The 18,192-nt window shown below is 38.2% G+C and overlaps 1 protein-coding gene across 1 annotated transcript; it reads right to left on the bottom strand.

The window, feature by feature from the left end:
• Window positions 1–538: 538 nt before the first annotated feature.
• On the bottom strand, window positions 539–16,443 carry LOC118275355 (uncharacterized). Its single transcript, XM_050695645.1, has 13 exons — window positions 16,332–16,443; window positions 10,453–10,479; window positions 10,136–10,350; window positions 9,870–9,993; window positions 9,625–9,783; window positions 9,241–9,422; window positions 4,374–4,485; window positions 3,585–3,608; window positions 2,945–3,150; window positions 2,460–2,583; window positions 1,971–2,129; window positions 1,315–1,496; window positions 539–729 (listed from the first exon to the last, which is right to left on the bottom strand). Exons 1-13 carry the CDS (start codon window positions 16,378–16,380, stop codon window positions 613–615), a joined length of 1,680 nt encoding a protein of 559 aa, XP_050551602.1. The 5' UTR covers window positions 16,381–16,443; the 3' UTR covers window positions 539–612.
• Window positions 16,444–18,192: the final 1,749 nt, after the last annotated feature.

The following is an 18,192-nucleotide window of genomic DNA, read 5'->3' as shown; positions in this document are numbered from 1 at the left end:
GATTTAAATCTTAACTCCTTTTGAGTAGGTAATCAAATACGCCTGTGCGAATGAGGAATTATTTGCTGCTGAGAAAAAAAAATAGTCAGGAGAATGAAAAAGATTCACTGAGAATTTGACTCTACCACATCATTGTGTACTTTTCCGAAAATGGTATTATTGGTGCAGTGGTTGTGTGACCGGCTGCTGTGCAAAGTGTCGCAGATGCTATTCCCGCGCCGACCAAAAAGTGATAATGGCATTTTCTGTGTGTGATACAGTGACTTATCTATTCACGGAAAAGTACACCCTGTGCCACTCTTTTGACTCTTGTTGCTACAAATCTTTATTTTTTCATTTATAAGTAAGTTATTAGGATTTACTAAAATTTATTCTAGTGTACCCAAAGCGTACCTGAAAAACTCATATCCACTAAGTAACACTTAATTCACAGTTATCTCTGCCGTCACCGAATGCTTACCATCAGGGTGATCTGTATGCTCGTACCTATCCTATTAAAAAAACGGATAATGAAGCCAAGAAATGAATAAAACAAGTATTTTATGCAACAAAATTTATTAAAATTCCGGAATACAGGTGCAATTCTTCGGTTCGTCCGTATTTAACGGAATCCTAACCGAACAAGCAGGTGATCCTGCGGGGGTGCTCGGTGAAGTACACGTGCATGGTGGTGACACCGTTCTCTCCGACATCATCGTACATGCACTGGGGGCCACGTGGCACGATCAGCTGTAAAGAAAACAAAAAATATTAGTATCTAATACCATATCTTTTTTTTTGAAGGGGGAAAATCATCCAATCACTTCTCTCGCCTTAGGCGAGGCGAGAGGAGTGTCAGACTCTTACTAACTAAAAACCACCCCGTTCCTACTCCTGCTTTTCGAACCGGAGCCCCGGTAAACCCGCGAGGTAGTCCGCATCATATCATAATATAGATTGATCCGGAGCTGCTAATGAATCTAATGAATAATGAATACTGTCTCGTTGGTCGCTATTCCCGTGTCGGGCAAAGTATTACTGGACTTTGTTCGGTTTTCCGTAAATTTCTCAGTAGTAGCGCGGATTCTAGAATTGTGATCGGTATATGGCAATAGGCTACCCCTATTACATGGGAATTATAAAACAATTGGTGAATAATGAGCGTACATTGTACAATGTACAGTGGCATTACGTGCCATAACGATAGGCGTGACGATTCGGAGACTATGGGCCTCCTCTACAATATCAGCGTTTAGCATAATTTCCACGCATGTCAAGCGTGTTGTATGGCGCAGTTTAAAAATCAAAACATGTTTAGAGGTATACAATATTTACCTTAACTGCGGTCTCAGGGGGGTGTTCGAAATTGTCGGCCTGTCCTCTACCCACGGTTAATGTTCCGGGCACCATGAATCCAATGGCGTTGAGCTCACCACCATCGTACAAGGGGAACCAGGTGAACATGGTGGTAGAGCTGCATTCCAGTTCTTCAGACATGTTGTAGTAGTAATGGAGACCTAGAACATTCATCACATTATGCCTGGGACCCAATCACATTATACGTAGTACGAATATTAAAAACCTATTTAGTCCGTTAGTTACGTAATGAAAAAAATGTTAGACACTATCTATAGGACGGACATTAAAATAAAAATAAGTCATCTACCATCATTCTGTAAGGAACTTGTATATCAAGTTTCAATTTTTTACGACCTAATGCTGGGGTCACACTAATGGAAAATGCCATTTATTTTCAAAATGAAAACAAATGAACGATTATGAACTTTAATTGTTCGTACAAAACATCAATTATCGCCATAATCAAATGGCATATTCCATTAGTATGGCCCCAGCATAATAGTTCCTAAACTATTGGTCGTTATACTGATGACTTGTGACAGGTCCACTGTGCGTTATTTTGTCAGTTACCAATTATATAGTTACATTTTACATAGTACCAAATCATTACTTTAATATATAAAATTACTTACCCATCCATAAGAAGCAAGCTTGCTTAGTGAATACAGTGTCGAGGTCCTTAGCGTACTTTGCTATTTTCACCACCTGGTCTTTGAAGCCTTCTACCGTTACGTAATCATTTCTGATGATATTTTTATCAGGGTCGGGGTAGTTGATACGAGTTTCGGCGTCTAATGGGAAAATAGGAAAGTTCATCTGGTTAAAAACCCTTTTCTTTTCAAATTCATATTAAAAATGTTGTATCGATGTGTTTCGATACTTAATTAAACTAATCTTAAGAACAGGGGGCTTACTCTTGAAGCCAATTCAGATCAATCAACATTGATATTATGAAATTTCATACTCTTGAGTTGCAACACTAGCGCCCATTGGATAAATATTATATTCCATATTCTGAATGCTATTATATCTGATAGGGGTTTGGATCGAAATTGCATTGACATTGACATTGGTTTCAAGAGTAAGTCAGATAGCAAAAAAATGTTAAGAACACGACTAACCAGGGGCTACGAAGTACTCAGCCTTGGTGTAGTACGCAATGGTCTCTCCGTTAACTTCGGGTTCCCAGTTTTTGAAACCAAGATCATCCATGTCATAAACAGGAGTGAATGCGTCAACACGCACCTGTAACAAATTATGGATTATAATAAGGTAGATGACTAATTACTAAAACTTTTAATGTCCGTCTTGTATTTGAAGATTTTTTTAAAACATTATACACATATTCTTTATTTCGAACGGATACAAATACTTTCGAAGATATATCGATTATTTATCGATCGAAGACAAACAATACATCTAACAACAAAAGCTTTTTTTTATGACTTCTCCCGCCTTGGTCGAGACGAGAGGGAGTGTCAGACTCTTACTGACTAAAACCTGCCCGTTCCTACTTCCGCCTTTCGAGCCGGAGCCCCGGTAAACCCGCTAGGTAGTCCGCAACACCAACAAAAGCTTGGTACTAAGAATATAATTATATACGAACCGAGATTTGCACACCAGCAGCGTAAGAAGTTTCGTCAGTAAGAATACAGAACGAGTAGTCGTCAGCGGGACACCACATCTCCAGGGCTTCAAATCCCTCGGCACTGTAGGGTCTCTCCACATTCACCCATTTGTCTTTGGCGGCAGAGGCGTTAGAGCGAGGGACGTCTTTGAAGGCATTGAAGACGTTGACTGCGTCGAACCTCCCTAAAAAATTTATGTTTGTTAGTTTACGCCCGTGCGTGACGTGTATGATAAATTTTATTATTTAATGGAAATGAAATGAAAAGTTGAAAATATATACTTAGGAGTATTTCTCAGGAAGTAGGTAAGAGAGTGACTAATGCCCGAATACTCAAACGCTACTCAATTTTAAGACGCTCTCAAAACTAGTTCTGTCCCTATCAATTTTTAATAAAATGACAGAGATAGCACGATATTTAAGTGCAACTTAAAATTGAGTAGCTATTGAGTATTCGGGGGTAAGACAGGGAATATCGTAACACAAATATGAGTATAATGAGTATCAGTTCTAAATATTCTCAAAACCCCTCTCCTCTCATACTGCCTGTTTTGAATGTCTGCCAATGCTGGCTTAATGATAGTTGGCATAATGATAGTTAAGTACGTGATTTACTTACTTTTGAAGCCAACTTGGAAAGCACCTGAAACAAAAATACGCAAAATGATTATAGATAATTCACCGTGTAAGTGACGTTACTGCAGGCCCGATTTTCCATCCAACCCTCAAATTCCAAACCCCCAAAAGGCCGGCAACGCACTTGTAACTCCACACTGGAGTTTCGGGTGTCTATGGCTGGCAGTGATTGCTTACCATCAGGTGATCCATTTGCTCGTTGACCAGCCTATACCTACTATAAAAAATCTAATTTTTGTGTACTGAAAAATGCTTGTTGGGGAGATTTCCGATATACTCGTACATGAATAACAAAAATACTGGTTGGAATAGAAAAACATCAGCGGTTAATAAAAAAAACAATAAATAAAGTGATGCCTATGAAAAGGATTGGCCACAGAAAGCTTTACGAAGAGACGAGTGGAAGGAGGGTAGGGAGGCTTTTGCCCTGAAGTAGGACGACCATGGCTGATAATAATTAAAATACCTAATAGCCTCGACAACCACTTTAGGAGGCTAGCGTTGGGCAGATGATTCAAGGGCCTGATGCAGAAGGCAGTGCTCCTTGAAACGGCACGTATTGTGAGGAGGTTTCTACCTCTGGAGCTCTAACCACCGGTAGCTTGGACTATGCTCTCGCTACCGAGGAGGGCCAAGGAGCCGATCGCTCCTATTTTTATATATTTAAATATTATTTTATGTACATATTTGTATTTTGTAAGTAGCATATTATAGAAAAAATACATTTTAGAGGATTTTAAACAAATATATGGAATAAAAATAAAGTACTCACCAATGAATGGTACCAAAAGGCAGACGAGAGCGAGTGTGCGGATCATGGCTGTAGCTGTAGTCCTTACCAAGTGCTGCGACACGACTGGTGACCGAACACACCTCCACCGACCCTATATATACTCAACGACTTACTGAAACTCAAACACCATCACGCCATAATTTTCCGTATTTTTCCTTTTTCGTATTTGCAAAACGGCTAAGGTCGATTAAAATTGTATTATTCGGCAAATATTTATTCATATTGAAATTGTTATTCGTCTGTGTGGAATTGTACTGGACCTATATTATTATTACTAACTAACTAAGTTGTTATCGCGATTTCGTACGCGTGGTAAAAGTTATCTTGCTTAAATCTCAATCCACGGGAATTCTGGAATGAAAGTCTATCTATACATACTAATATATAAAGGTGAAGACTTTGTTTGTTTGAACGCGCTAATCTTAGGAACTACTTGTCCAATTTGAGTAATTGTTTTAGTGTTGGATAGTCGAGGAAGGCTATAGGCTATAAAACATCTTGTTATGACTAGTAGGAAACGAGCAGTGGGTGAAAAATATATAAATACGAAAGTAACTCAAGTATTTATCTCTTTTTTAATGCTTATATCACTTTACCGATTTGGATGAAATTAGATACTAATATAGTTTTACACTCGAGAAAGGACGTGAAGTTTTATCCCTAAAATCCTTCGGGAACAGAAAAATGATGTTAAAATCCCGGGACTTCATCTCTTAAACTGCTGAATAAATTTGAATTAAATTTGGTTCAACGATACAGTGAGACCTAAGAAAAGATAGATGCCATTTTTTTTTTGGAAATTCCACGGGAACGGAATCTTATCTTCCAAATTAGTGAATCAATTTGATTGAAATTTTGCACAGATATAGCTTGAGACTCGAGGAAGGATGTAGGATATAAAAATGGCTCATTTTGTTTATAAGCAAAAAAATTTTGACATTGACATACTACTCGTTCATCAAAACATGGTAATTAGAAAACCGTTTGGTGAAAATAAAACCCAGTCGACATTATTTGTATTTTTGAATATAATATGACAATTGAAAATAGCAAACTGCTAAAATTACTCAATTTTATATTAGGACGTTTTTTTACGAAAGATATATATTTCGTTTGATTAATCTGATTCTCTATCCCGGAGTCATCAATTACGTAATCCCCAGCGTATATTTTGCTTTTCAAATTCGCCTTAAAAATTGCGAATGCGAATGTCCAAAAATGTGCGAATATTCACTACATCATTACTTACCGCTTACTTACTATATATGATACACCCTTGATAGTTTTGACCATACATATATTATTTAATTTTCAATAAACATTTATATCATGGCGCTGGCGAGGTACCAAAGGTATCGTGTCCGTTGGCAACGAAAAAATTAAAAATCGCTTATCATCGTCATCCGTAAAACTAAATAGGTATACAATAGGTACGTAATATACTTTAACTTTTACATAAATTTGGAGGTGTGTCAATTGTATCTACGTCCAAATTTCTATATTTGTCCAGTTGTCGATATCATTTTCCTGTTATTTTCCTCAAAAATTTTCCTCTTTAATTACAACTAGCTTCTGCAACCGACTTCGCCCGCGTTCCCGTGGAATAAAAAAAACGACTTTAAAAAATAAAAAACTAAAACTTTTTTTTTGAAAACGTTGCACACTCGTATTTTCTCCTGTGTCTTGGGTGCGTTTACAAACATACAAGTTCACATACAAATGACACCAAGACCCGAAACAACAATTTGTGGATCACACAAAGACTTGTTCCGTGAGGGAATCGAACCTGCTAGGTACACGTTGCACGGCAGCCAGTTGCCTAGCCACCACGCCAACCATTCAGCCAAAGTTAAAACTAAAAAGCATAAAATTACTATTATAAGTGCCAACTGGTAGGTTAGAAGTGGGTTCCATAAGCTTGTTGATGAAGAAATGTCTCACTCCATTTAAGTGTAAAGTTCTCATCACAAATTAATCAAGCCCAAACACAAGGTAGTTACTGTAAACCGTTAAAGAGTTCCCTCAATTGTTTATCAGCTCTACCATCAGTACTGCTTCAGACCCTTAGTAAATTGTAGTGATTATAAATCTTTATTGAAAAAAACATAATAGACGCATTATCGATCCTATAATTTTCGAAAGTTCCCTTCGGTTTCCCTAGGATTTCATCATCAGATCCTGACATGGTGGAAATGGGATCACCTCGGGAGTATAACCTCTCGAACAAAAAAGGAATTTTGAAAATCGGTTTTGAAATGGCGGAGTAATCGGTGAACAAATAAAAAAACAAACATCCCAACTACCTCCTTCTAGAGTACCTCCTCCTTTTGATCCCGATAAAAAGTAGCCTATTTGTTATTCGAGACCACAATATATCCCTGTTCCAAGCCGCTTTGACGCGAAGGAGTTACAAATAAAAAACAAACATACAAATATTCGCATTTACATATATTATAATATTGCTAGGATATATGTTATATAATATATAGATTGTCTCTGAAGTCGACGCCCAAATGGCAGCAGGTGATCAGTAAGGTTCGAACTGTTATCAGAAAAATAGAAAAAAGTTGTAAGTCAGTCAGTTTTTAAATTACAGTGACTTAACTATGTGTTATCCACGAAAAAGTACACCTGCGTAAGTCTTTTGAATCTTGTTGGTACAAATCTTTATTTTTGCTTAAGTTATCCCGGATAATATGGAATAATAAATTATGAGCCAACTGCTTTAGTTTGGAAAAGAATGTCATATTTTGACGAACTAAGTATTCTCACTAGATTTTTCACCTTAAGTGTATTAAAATACTGGGACTCGAGATGATGCTTCACAAGTTCGAGGTCATGTCCTTTCATGGCTCCGGGAACGCGCCACCTCCTGATGGTACCCAAATAACGGTAGGAGAGGTTACCATCGGCGTCGTGATGACGATTAAGTACCTAGGACTCCTCCTTGACAGTCTAATTCTAATTTCTAATTTTAAATAAAACCTTGCCCCACATTAGGATTTTCTCCTGTGTCGTGGGTGCGTTTACAAACATACAAGTTCGTACGCGGGGATCGTATGATCCATGGCCCTGCTGGACGGCGCCCCTGTTGGGCTGTCGACACTGATGCGGTGAAGTTCAGCGCTTCCCAGTGACATGAATGACTGTTGTGGATCCCGCAACGAAATAAATCAGAGGATATTGGGTATTAGAGGAGAAGAAAAAAAAACAATGGTTTCCACTTCCCTCGGTAAATTTAATGCAGGAGACAGAATGTCTTAAGTCTAAAGGCACAAAAGAGACTGCACAAGGGAAAAGCCCAATCGCCAAGCACCACGCAAATTTGGCTTAAAATTAAGTGGGTCCTATGTGTGAGCTGTTATGTTGCTGCTTCCAAATATAGGAATGGCAAAAACGCCTAAACGCACAGAAATTAGTTCTAGACTCCACAAGGTCCGTATAATAAACACCTGATGAAACAATTGAATTATTTAACATAGTGTTACGCTCAGATTGCCGGAGACCGCTTCTCTTCCTCGAGTGGCGTGCGTCATTACGTTAACGCCTACTCTCAATATAAGAATATTTTGCTAATAAATCAGTAACAAAATCAAGAAAAAAAGAATTTAAAAAAATGGTTGCAGATTTTGCTTACAGCTAGCATATTTAGCAATAAATCCTAATATTACCTAAAGATGATAATTTGGGACTGTCAAATACCCATGAGAATGTCGAGCGAGTTATGGTTGGTATGAATCCCGAGTCGGGCATTCAGGTGTCTTTGGAGGTTTATCGATAATGTTGCATGCACCCGGTACATTCCAATAGGCACTTCATATTATTACATGAGACTTTATAACAAATCTGGTGAAAAGTGAATGTCATCTACACGTGGTGATAACATAGATTTCTTTTTATGGAATAGGTGGCAAACAATCAGACATGTTGTAGTAGTAGTTGTCTTCAAGGCACGAGGGAGTTGGTTGCTTATTAGTCAGGCGTGCTCCATCGTAGGCCGCATTATTGCGGTAGGTGAGATGGTCGACAAAAGTCTACCTGTTTCAAATATTAGAAAAGAAAACATCAGGGATTTTGTGCCGATATGTGTATCTATACTTTTAAGGATAAAGGCGGTATAATAAAACATTAAAATTAAGTATTGATTGAGCTGTTTATTTGTTAATTGAAACTTTCATGTTCATCATAAAATAATTTTACGTAAGGCGTACTTAATACCATGATTATGGCATTTTGTACCAGTGAACCCTTAAGTACAAATATCTGCGAAAAATAAGGTACGTAGCTTTTATTACATATGTTTATATGTTGAGTTTTTATTAATTACAAAGATAAATAGAACTTATCTAAGCATGTGATTGTAGAATGAATAAAACATGTTCCTATTCAAACGAGATATTGTTTTACAGACAAAGTAGTTGGCGAGGAGTTTCGATGAAGTATGTGTGCAAGGTGATCACGCTGCTTGCGCCCACCATGTTATACAAGCACTGAGGGCCAGAGTTCACGATCATCTGAAACAACATCAATAGCTCCATGTATTTAAGTTACACTCACACAATGACAAATGACACTTCATCTAGTAGTGGTGGTAGAATGGAATACAATTGGCACTATCCGTACTTTGCCCGCGTGTGTCTTCTGATGAACCACATATTGTTAACAGAGAACTAGCTGCAGCGCTCTCTGATAAACGTGATCCTTTCAAATTGTGGTCACCAACCCACCAGCCAAGCGAAGAGACTTTGGCAAACCATTCTTTTGATGAGCAAGCCCATAGCACAGGACTGTTGATGACGATGATTAAATACAAGTGGAGATAATTATAAGACTTGTGGTACTGTACCTCGACGTCACTCTGTTTCGGGTGTTCAAAGTAATCCGTATCTCCTTTAGCCAGTGTCAAAGAACCAGGAAGCATGAAGCCCATACCAACAAGTGCATCGTTTTCGTACAAGGGGAACCAAGTCAAAATGGTGGAGGCACTACATTCTAGGGAAGGACTCATGTCGTAGTAGTAGTGGAGACCTGGAACAGACATATTATTATCAATCACTTTGCAATATTACTAGTCTTCATGGTTCATTGATTTTAATTCAGTACTAAAGAAACTGACTATCAAGATAGAGATTGTAATCGCGTTGACAAGACTGTTGGACCCGGTAGCTCTATAGCACCAAATCAGTACAGTCTAACGCGCAGGTCCAAATAATTATAAAAATAGACTTACCCATCCAGGGGATGCAGGCTTGCTTAGTGAAGATGCTGTCCAGGTTGCTGAGAGATGTGGAAATTTTCAGCAGCTCGCCGTTGAATCCTTCTACCGATACGTGAGCATCCCTGAGAATTGACTTTTCAGGGTTTGCGAAGGCAATACGGGTGGCAGCATCTGATAACAATAAAATAATTTTATTTAAGAACGAGCCAGTCTATCGATATGCTTAAGTTGATTATCTTATAATATCAATGAATTACCAGCAGACACGAAGTATTGAGTCTTGGTGTAATACTCAATGGTCTTTCCGTTAACGTTGGCTTCCCAGGTTTGGAAACCAAGTTCGTCCATATCCAATGCTGGGGTGAATTTGGCCTTTGGAACCTGTAATTTACAATCGGTATTGTAATTTGTTTCGTATATATGTAATAAAGTACGCGTTTATTGAAAAAGCACCCATTTCCCTATTTTTTTTTTTATTATTTTTAAATGTTTTATTTTAAAATTTTACTTTGCATTTACGTACCGATATCTGCAAACCAGCAGTGTTACCAGTTTCGTCAGTGAGAACACAGACGACGTAGTCGTTTGAGGGACACCAGAGCTGCAGGGGTTCATATCCCGCGGCACTGTAGGGTCTCTCTACATTTATCCAGCCCTTAGATTGGGCACTGCTGTTAGTGCGGGGGCCGGGGATGAAGTTAGTTTTTTCAAATCCGATCAAGGAGAATTCGAATCTATCTGAAAAACATATGTGTACCAAAACCTGTCACTCAAAAAACATTCCTAAATAAAATCGCGGATACTTTTATGCATTCAGTAAAGTATGTTTGAGGTACTTACATCTGAAACCATCCTGATGGGCTGCATCTGTAACAAATTGGAACATTGGACTATATCACTAATCCGAACATTTGATACAACGGGGATACAATGAAACTGAATGTTGATAGAGTTTAAGTTCAAGGGATGATGACGATGGGTGGTGGGCACTGAGGTCAGTTGTAGCCGAGAGCTCCAGTTTGGCTCCAGTTTGGCTCCAGTGAGCTCCGTGCAGGCCACCCACATAAAGCTTTATGGTACCTCAGTTGTAACATTTCAGTTGTAGTTGAGTTGTAATATAGTGACAGTATCCACAACAGAGGATCCGCATTTGGAAAAAAGTAAGTACTCACCAAGGAAGGCAGGTGCCAAGAGGCAAAGAAGAGCGAGTGTCCGGAGCATGGCTGTAGCTTTGGTTCCAACGACTGGTCTACGAGATGAGATCGACACCAATAGTCGCCGGTAAACTGAAAATTTCTATACGATACGATTTATTTTTTCATTTTCATATTAATTTACAATCTGAGCAAGGTTAATTAAATATTCATTACATTGTTACTCTTTATTGGTATTTTAGGGGTCAGTCGATGAAATGACATTATTATTTCAATGAATTTCGCATTGTCTTTAAATGTTACATGAGGTGTGAACTACCTAACGAGTTGCCGGGACTCCGGCTGGAAGCAGGGTAGACTCACGGTTGCTTTAAGTCAGTAATAGTCTGACACACCTTCTCGTCTCTCCTCAGCCCATGTTCACTTAAGTCTTTTAGAGAAGTGAAGGACATCCTTTACCTTGGTTATATTTAGTTTTTTTTTTGTGTTTATAATCACTGGTATACAGTGAAGGAAAATATCGTCACGAAACCTGGGCTTAAAATTGTGTAGTGGAAAAATTATCATATTATTCCTCCCACCCAGGGTAATGCCACGAGCAATGTCACGGGAAACAGATAGTAATACAATAAGTTATGTAGTCCCTTAGTCGGATCTTACGACACTCACAAATATATTCTAGTCAAAGGTTACCACAAACTACGAAAATCGAGATACTCAAGGTACAATTCCGAGACGGGCGGCAGACTGCAAACTGCAAGTGATAACACTTGTTTCTATGTACATCTATGAAATTGATTCCAAGCGCGGCAACACTGCTACCTGCAGCCGCGCAGCGCGCTGCGGCGCGCAGCGTTCGCAGACTGCAGCGCCAGTCTGTCAGTCATTCTGCCTCGCATGAAGCTACTGGAATAACTGAGGTATGGTTCTGTGCATTGTGCAGCCACGGCATGCAGCCGCAGTTGGAATAGCGACCGCAGGCAGTATTGCGGTAACCGCAGCCGGTAGCCACAGTGCCGCGTGCGGTTGCAGTCTGCGGCCCGTCTTGGATTGTACCTACCTACTAATAAGTTTGTATGTTTGTTCGTTACTGCTTCACGCTAAACCTGCTGAAGGGATCAGGGTGTTTTTTGGAACAAAGGGTGGAGTATGGTCCGGAATAACAGATATAAATTATTATATCGACATATTATAATTATACATATATTAGCAAAAAAATCCAAAAACAAAAATTAAAACTGTGGTAGTTGACAACAAAAACTTATTTTAGCAGCAGAACCAATAGTTATTATTATTTAAGTAAAATAGAATTTCACTTTCAAAATAAAATCACTTGAGACAATATTGGTATAAAAGTACTGAGTTGTACAGATGTACATTTTGTAGAAATCTTAAAAAGGTGGTGTAATCTATACAGGTTGACGTGTAATTCGACGTACTCCCATCGGGAGGTGATAATACAACTAATTTGCTCAGAAATTCTCCGAAATAAAATTGCCTGTGGTCCGAAAGTTTTGGGATATATTCACCATTTTTGGTTTGGTCAAACACTGAAAGCACCTGGTTTGATTTATTTTAGTCATTTTGAGTGGCCAATACATCAATAAACATTTATTTATACTAATAATGCAGAAATATCATTCGTTTTAAAAGCAAGTTGAGTCACTTGGTCAGTAAAAAACTGGATTTATTTAGAAAAAATTATAATATGATACTAAGCGTACAAATTATTAGAAAAATTTCCTTGGTTTATTAGCTACCCAGAAACGTATTATTAAAATATTATTTATATATTGTTATCATTTATTTATTTACCTTACTTGTTAATTACATTTTTAATTATTAAATTAAAAAAAAAACTTAAAAAAATATAAAAAGCAGTAACCCACCAGTAACGGGATAAATCCAAGCTACGGCGGTCAGGGCTCAAGAGAGAGGTATTTCCGGACAATACGCACCGTGTCCAGAAGCACTGCCTTCTGCATCAGGCTCTCGATCCAACCGTCTAACGTTAGCCTACTTAGGTGTTGGTCGAGGCTTTTGGCTATGAGGCCATTGGCAGATACGACTATCGGCACAATGATTGCTGAATCTACAAAAAATATTACAATTATTTATATAATTCTTAAAAACTAATTGGTAACTTAGTGATAAGTAGAGTACAATTTCAAAAACATTTTATTTGCCAAGTTTTGTTCAACAATAAATCAGAATTAAATTGTTTTCTTATATCAAATCTTATTTGAAAACAAGAGATCTACAAAAGTCTTGACTGAGAGATTAATTTAACAGCCCTATTTAAAAAAAAATCTACTTTTCAATAATATTTTAGCAAAATCAACACGAGCTTTCTATCGACTTACGAAATGCGTTCGATAAGATAAATAATGACACGCTGCTAGAGAAACTTAACAAAATAGGGTTTTCCCCATATCTCCTACGTTTCTTTGCAGACTACCTTCAAGATCGACAACAGTTTGTCAAACTTGGTATGTCCATGTCGGGTACCTATCATACGCGTTCTGGTGTAAGCCAGGGCTCGATATTGGGGCCTTTGTTGTTTCTTATCATGGTCAATTATCTTCCTGTATTTCTACTACATGTAAAATGCCTGTTGTATGCGAATGACCAGAAACTTTACTTGGACATTAACTCTGAACATGATAGCGTGGCACTGCAGCAAGGCATTGATGCAGTAAACAAGTGGAGCTTAGATAATAAGATGGAGTTTAATTCATCCAAATGCTTTGCTATGACATTTGGTCGAAAGCGGAACCTAATTAACTTCGAATACAATTTAAATATTAGCAGCATTAAAATAGCAGCAGCAACACTTATACGTCCCGGATAATTACTCTCGAGGTAAAAAGCATTGAATATTTGCCGTGCCTTCATGTCGTACCGTCGCACATGCTAAGTCACCGAGTCCTCGCACTCTGGCCGCGTTCAATGGTCTCTTGGATTCTAATCCAACAATGTGGATGGATGGATGGAAGGAGAGTTTGTCGGAATACCTGAAGTTCTGCGAGGGGAATTAATGAATGCTGTTAATTCCTGTTTAATAAATGTTTATTGATGTATTGTGTGTGAGGCGGTAGGAAGTTTGCCGGGTCAGCTAGTAAAACATTAAAATTGGTACTGTTTGAGCTTTTTATTTAATTACAACTTTCATGTTCATCATAAAATAATTTTACGTAAGGCGGACTTAATACCATGATTATGGCATTTTATACCAGTCAACCTTTAAGTACAAATATCTGCGAAAAATAAGGTACGTAGCTTTTATTACATATGTTTATATGTTGAGTTTTTATTAATTACAAAGATAAAGAGAACTTATCTAAGCATGTGATTGTAGAATGAATGAAACATGTTCCTATTCAAACGAGATATTGTTTTACAGACAAAATAGTTGGCGAGGAGTTTCGATAAAGTATGTGTGCAAGGTGATCACGCTGCTTGCGCCCACCATGTTATACAAGCACTGAGGGCCAGAGTTCACGATCATCTGAAACAACATCAATAGCTCCATGTATTTAAGTTACACTCACACAATGACAAATGACACTTCATCTAGTAGTGGCGGAATCGGTGGTAGAATGGAATACAATTGGCACTATCCGTACTTTGCCCGCGTGTGTCTTCTGATGAACCACATATTGTTAACAGAGAACTAGCTGCAGCGCTCTCTGATAAACGTGATCCTTTCAAATTGTGGTCACCAACCCACCTGCCAAGCGAAGAGACTTTGGCAAACCATTCTTTTGATGAGCAAGCCCATAGCACAGGACTGTTGATGACGATGATTAAATACAAGTGGAGATAATTATAAGACTTGTGGTACTGTACCTCGACGTCACTCTGCGTCGGGTGTTCAAAGTAATCCGTATCTCCTTTAGCCAGTGTCAAAGTACCAGGAAGCATGAAGCCCATACCAACAAGTGCATCGTTTTCGTACAAGGGGAACCAAGTCAAAATGGTGGAGGCACTACATTCTAGGGAAGGACTCATGTCGTAGTAGTAGTGGAGACCTGGAACAGACATATTATTATCAATCACTTTGCAATATTACTAGTCTTCATGGTTCATTGATTTTAATTCAGTACTAAAGAAACTGACTATCAAGATAGAGATTGTAATCGCGTTGACAAGACTGTTGGACCCGGTAGCTCTATAGCACCAAATCAGTACAGTCTAACGCCCAGGTCCAAATAATTAAAAAAATAGACTTACCCATCCAGGGGATGCAGGCTTGCTTAGTGAAGATGCTGTCCAGGTTGCTTTGAGATGTGGAAATTTTCACCAGCTCGCCGTTGAATCCTTCCACCGATACGTCGGCATCCCTGAGAATTGACTTTTCAGGGTTTGCGAAGGCAATACGGGTGGCAGAATCTGATAACAATAAAATAATTTTATTTAAGAACGAGCCAGTTTATCGATATGCTTAAGTTGATTATCTTATAATATCAATGAATTACCAGCAGACACGAAGTATTGAGTCTTGGTGTAATACTCAATGGTCTTTCCGTTAACGTTGGCTTCCCAGGTTTGGAAACCAAGTTCGTCCATATCCAATGCTGGGGTGAATTTGGCCTTTGGAACCTGTAATTTACAATCGGTATTGTAATTTGTTTCGTATATATGTAATAAAGTACGCGTTTATTGAAAAAGCACCCATTTCCCTATTTTTTTTTTTATTATTTTTAAATGTTTTATTTTAAAATTTCCTTTGCATTTACGTACCGAGATCTGCATACCAGCAGTGTTACCAGTTTCGTCAGTGAGAACACAGACGACGTAGTCGTTTGAGGGACACCAGAGCTGCAGGGGTTCATATCCCGCGGCACTGTAGGGTCTCTCTACATTTATCCAGCCCTTAGATTGGGCACTGCTGTTAGTGCGGGGGCCGGGGATGAAGTTAGTTTTTTCAAATCCGATCAAGGAGAATTCGAATCTATCTGAAAAACATATGTTTTATTTAGTCAGTTATGCTACCCACCAGTCGATGCCATAAAATAGGATTTTTATGGAGATTTGGAGTTTAGTTTAACACTTCTATGTGTTGTTCTTTTTTGTGTATGAAGTCAAAATAATAAGAAAATTGCGCAGTTGACATTGTTGTTTTGTAATTTTTGATGTTGGGTTTTATCGTTAAGCTGTCACTCAAAAAACATTCCTAAATAAAATCGCGGATGCTTTTATGCATTCAGTAAAGTATGTTTGTGGTACTTACATCTGAAACCATCCTGACGGGCTGCATCTGTAACAAATTGGAACATTGGACTATATTACTAATCCGAACATTTGATACAACGGGGATACAATGAAACTGAATGTTGATAGAGTTTAAGTTCAACAGATGATGACGATGGGTGGTGGGCACTGAGGTCAGTTGTAGCCGAGAGCTCCAGTTTGGCTCCAGTTTGGCTCCAGTGAGCTCCGTGCAGGCCACCCACATAAAGCTTTATGGTACCTCAGTTGTAACATTTCAGTTGTAGTTGAGTTGTAATATAGTGACAGTATCCACAACAGAGGATCCGCATTTGGAAAAAAGTAAGTACTCACCAAGGAAGGCAGGTGCCAAGAGGCAAAGAAGAGCGAGTGTCCGGAGCATGGCTGTAGCTTTGGTTCCAACGACTGGTCTACGAGATGAGATCGACACCAACGGTTTATATAGTCGCCGGTAAACTGAAAATTTCTATACGATTTATTTTTTCATTTTCATATTTACAATCTGAGCAAGGTTAATTAAATATTCATTACATTGTTACTCTTTATTGGTATTTTAGGGGTCAGTCGATGAAATGACATTATTATTTCAATGAATTTCGCATTGTCTTTAAATGTTACATGAGGTGTGAACTACCTAACGAGTTGCCGGGACTCCGGCTGGAAGCAGGGTAGACTCACGGTTGCTTTAAGTCAGTAATAGTCTGACACACCTTCTCGTCTCTCCTCAGCCCATGTTCACTTAAGTCTTTTAGAGAAGTGAAGGACATCCTTTACCTTGGTTATATTTAGTTTTTTTTTTGTGTTTATAATCACTGGTATACAGTGAAGGAAAATATCGTCACGAAACCTGGGCTTAAAATTGTGTAGTGGAAAAATTATCATATTATTCCTCCCACCCAGGGTAATGCCACGAGCAATGTCACGGGAAACAGATAGTAATACAATAAGTTATGTAGTCCCTTAGTCGGATCTTACGACACTCACAAATATATTCTAGTCAAAGGTTACCACCACAAACTACGAAAATCGAGATACTCAAGGTACAATTCCGAGACGGGCGGCAGACTGCAAACTGCAAGTGATAACACTTGTTTCTATGTACATCTATGAAATTGATTCCAAGCGCGGCAACACTGCTACGTGCGCCCGCGGCGCGCAGCGTTCGCAGACAGCGTCAGTCTGTCAGTCATTCTGCCTCGCATGAAGCTACTGGAATAACTGAGGTATGGTTCTGTGCATTGTGCAGCCACGGCATGCAGCCGCAGTTGGAATAGCGACCGCAGGCAGTATTGCGGTAACCGCAGCCGGTAGCCACAGTGTCGCGTGCGGTTTATCCTACTAATAAGTTTGTATGTTTGTTCGTTACTGCTTCACGCTAAACCTGCTGAAGGGATCAGGGTGTTTTTTGGAACAAAGGGTGGAGTATGGTCCGGAATAACAGATATAAATTATTATATCGACATATTATAATTATACATATATTAGCAAAAAAATCCAAAAACAAAAATTAAAACTGTGGTAGTTGACAACAAAAACTTATTTTAGCAGCAGAACCAATAGTTATTATTATTTAAGTAAAATAGAATTTCACTTTCAAAATAAAATCACTTGAGACAATATTGGTATAAAAGTACTGAGTTGTACAGATGTACATTTTGTAGAAATCTTAAAAAGGTGGTGTAATCTATACAGGTTGACGTGTAATTCGACGTACTCCCATCGGGAGGTGATAATACAACTAATTTGCTCAGAAATTCTCCGAAATAAAATTGCCTGTGGTCCGAAAGTTTTGGGATATATTCACCATTTTTGGTTTGGTCAAACACTGAAAGCACCTGGTTTGATTTATTTTAGTCATTTTGAGTGGCCAATACATCAATAAACATTTATTTATACTAATAATGCAGAAATATCATTCGTTTTAAAAGCAAGTTGAGTCACTTGGTCAGTAAAAAACTGGATTTATTTAGAAAAAATTATAATATGATACTAAGCGTACAAATTATTAGAAAAATTTCCTTGGTTTATTAGCTACCCAGAAACGTATTATTAAAATATTATTTATATATTGTTATCATTTATTTATTTACCTTACTTGTTAATTACATTTTTAATTATTAAATTAAAAAAAAAACTTAAAAAAATATAAAAAGCAGTAGCCCACCAGTAACAGGATAAATCCAAGCTACGGCGG

This window comes from Spodoptera frugiperda, chromosome 8, assembly GCF_023101765.2.
Source record: "Spodoptera frugiperda isolate SF20-4 chromosome 8, AGI-APGP_CSIRO_Sfru_2.0, whole genome shotgun sequence".
In the NCBI taxonomy this organism is placed as follows: domain Eukaryota; kingdom Metazoa; phylum Arthropoda; class Insecta; order Lepidoptera; family Noctuidae; genus Spodoptera; species Spodoptera frugiperda.
The sequence above is the reverse complement of the archived record's forward strand: the minus strand, read 5'-3'. Positions and strand labels throughout refer to the sequence as shown.

Bases quoted from the DNA above. Each gene is read 5' to 3' on its own strand.
- LOC118275355 (XM_050695645.1), bottom strand. From the start codon at position 16,380: ATGCTCCGGACACTCGCTCTTCTTTGCCTCTTGGCACCTGCCTTCCTT. The intron at 9,784-9,869 runs GTAATTCATTGA...TATTGTTATCAG, and splicing joins TCAATACTTCGTGTCTGCTG to ATGCTGCCACCCGTATTGCC. The intron at 9,423-9,624 runs GTAAGTCTATTT...TGTCTGTTCCAG, and splicing joins AGCCTGCATCCCCTGGATGG to GTCTCCACTACTACTACGAC.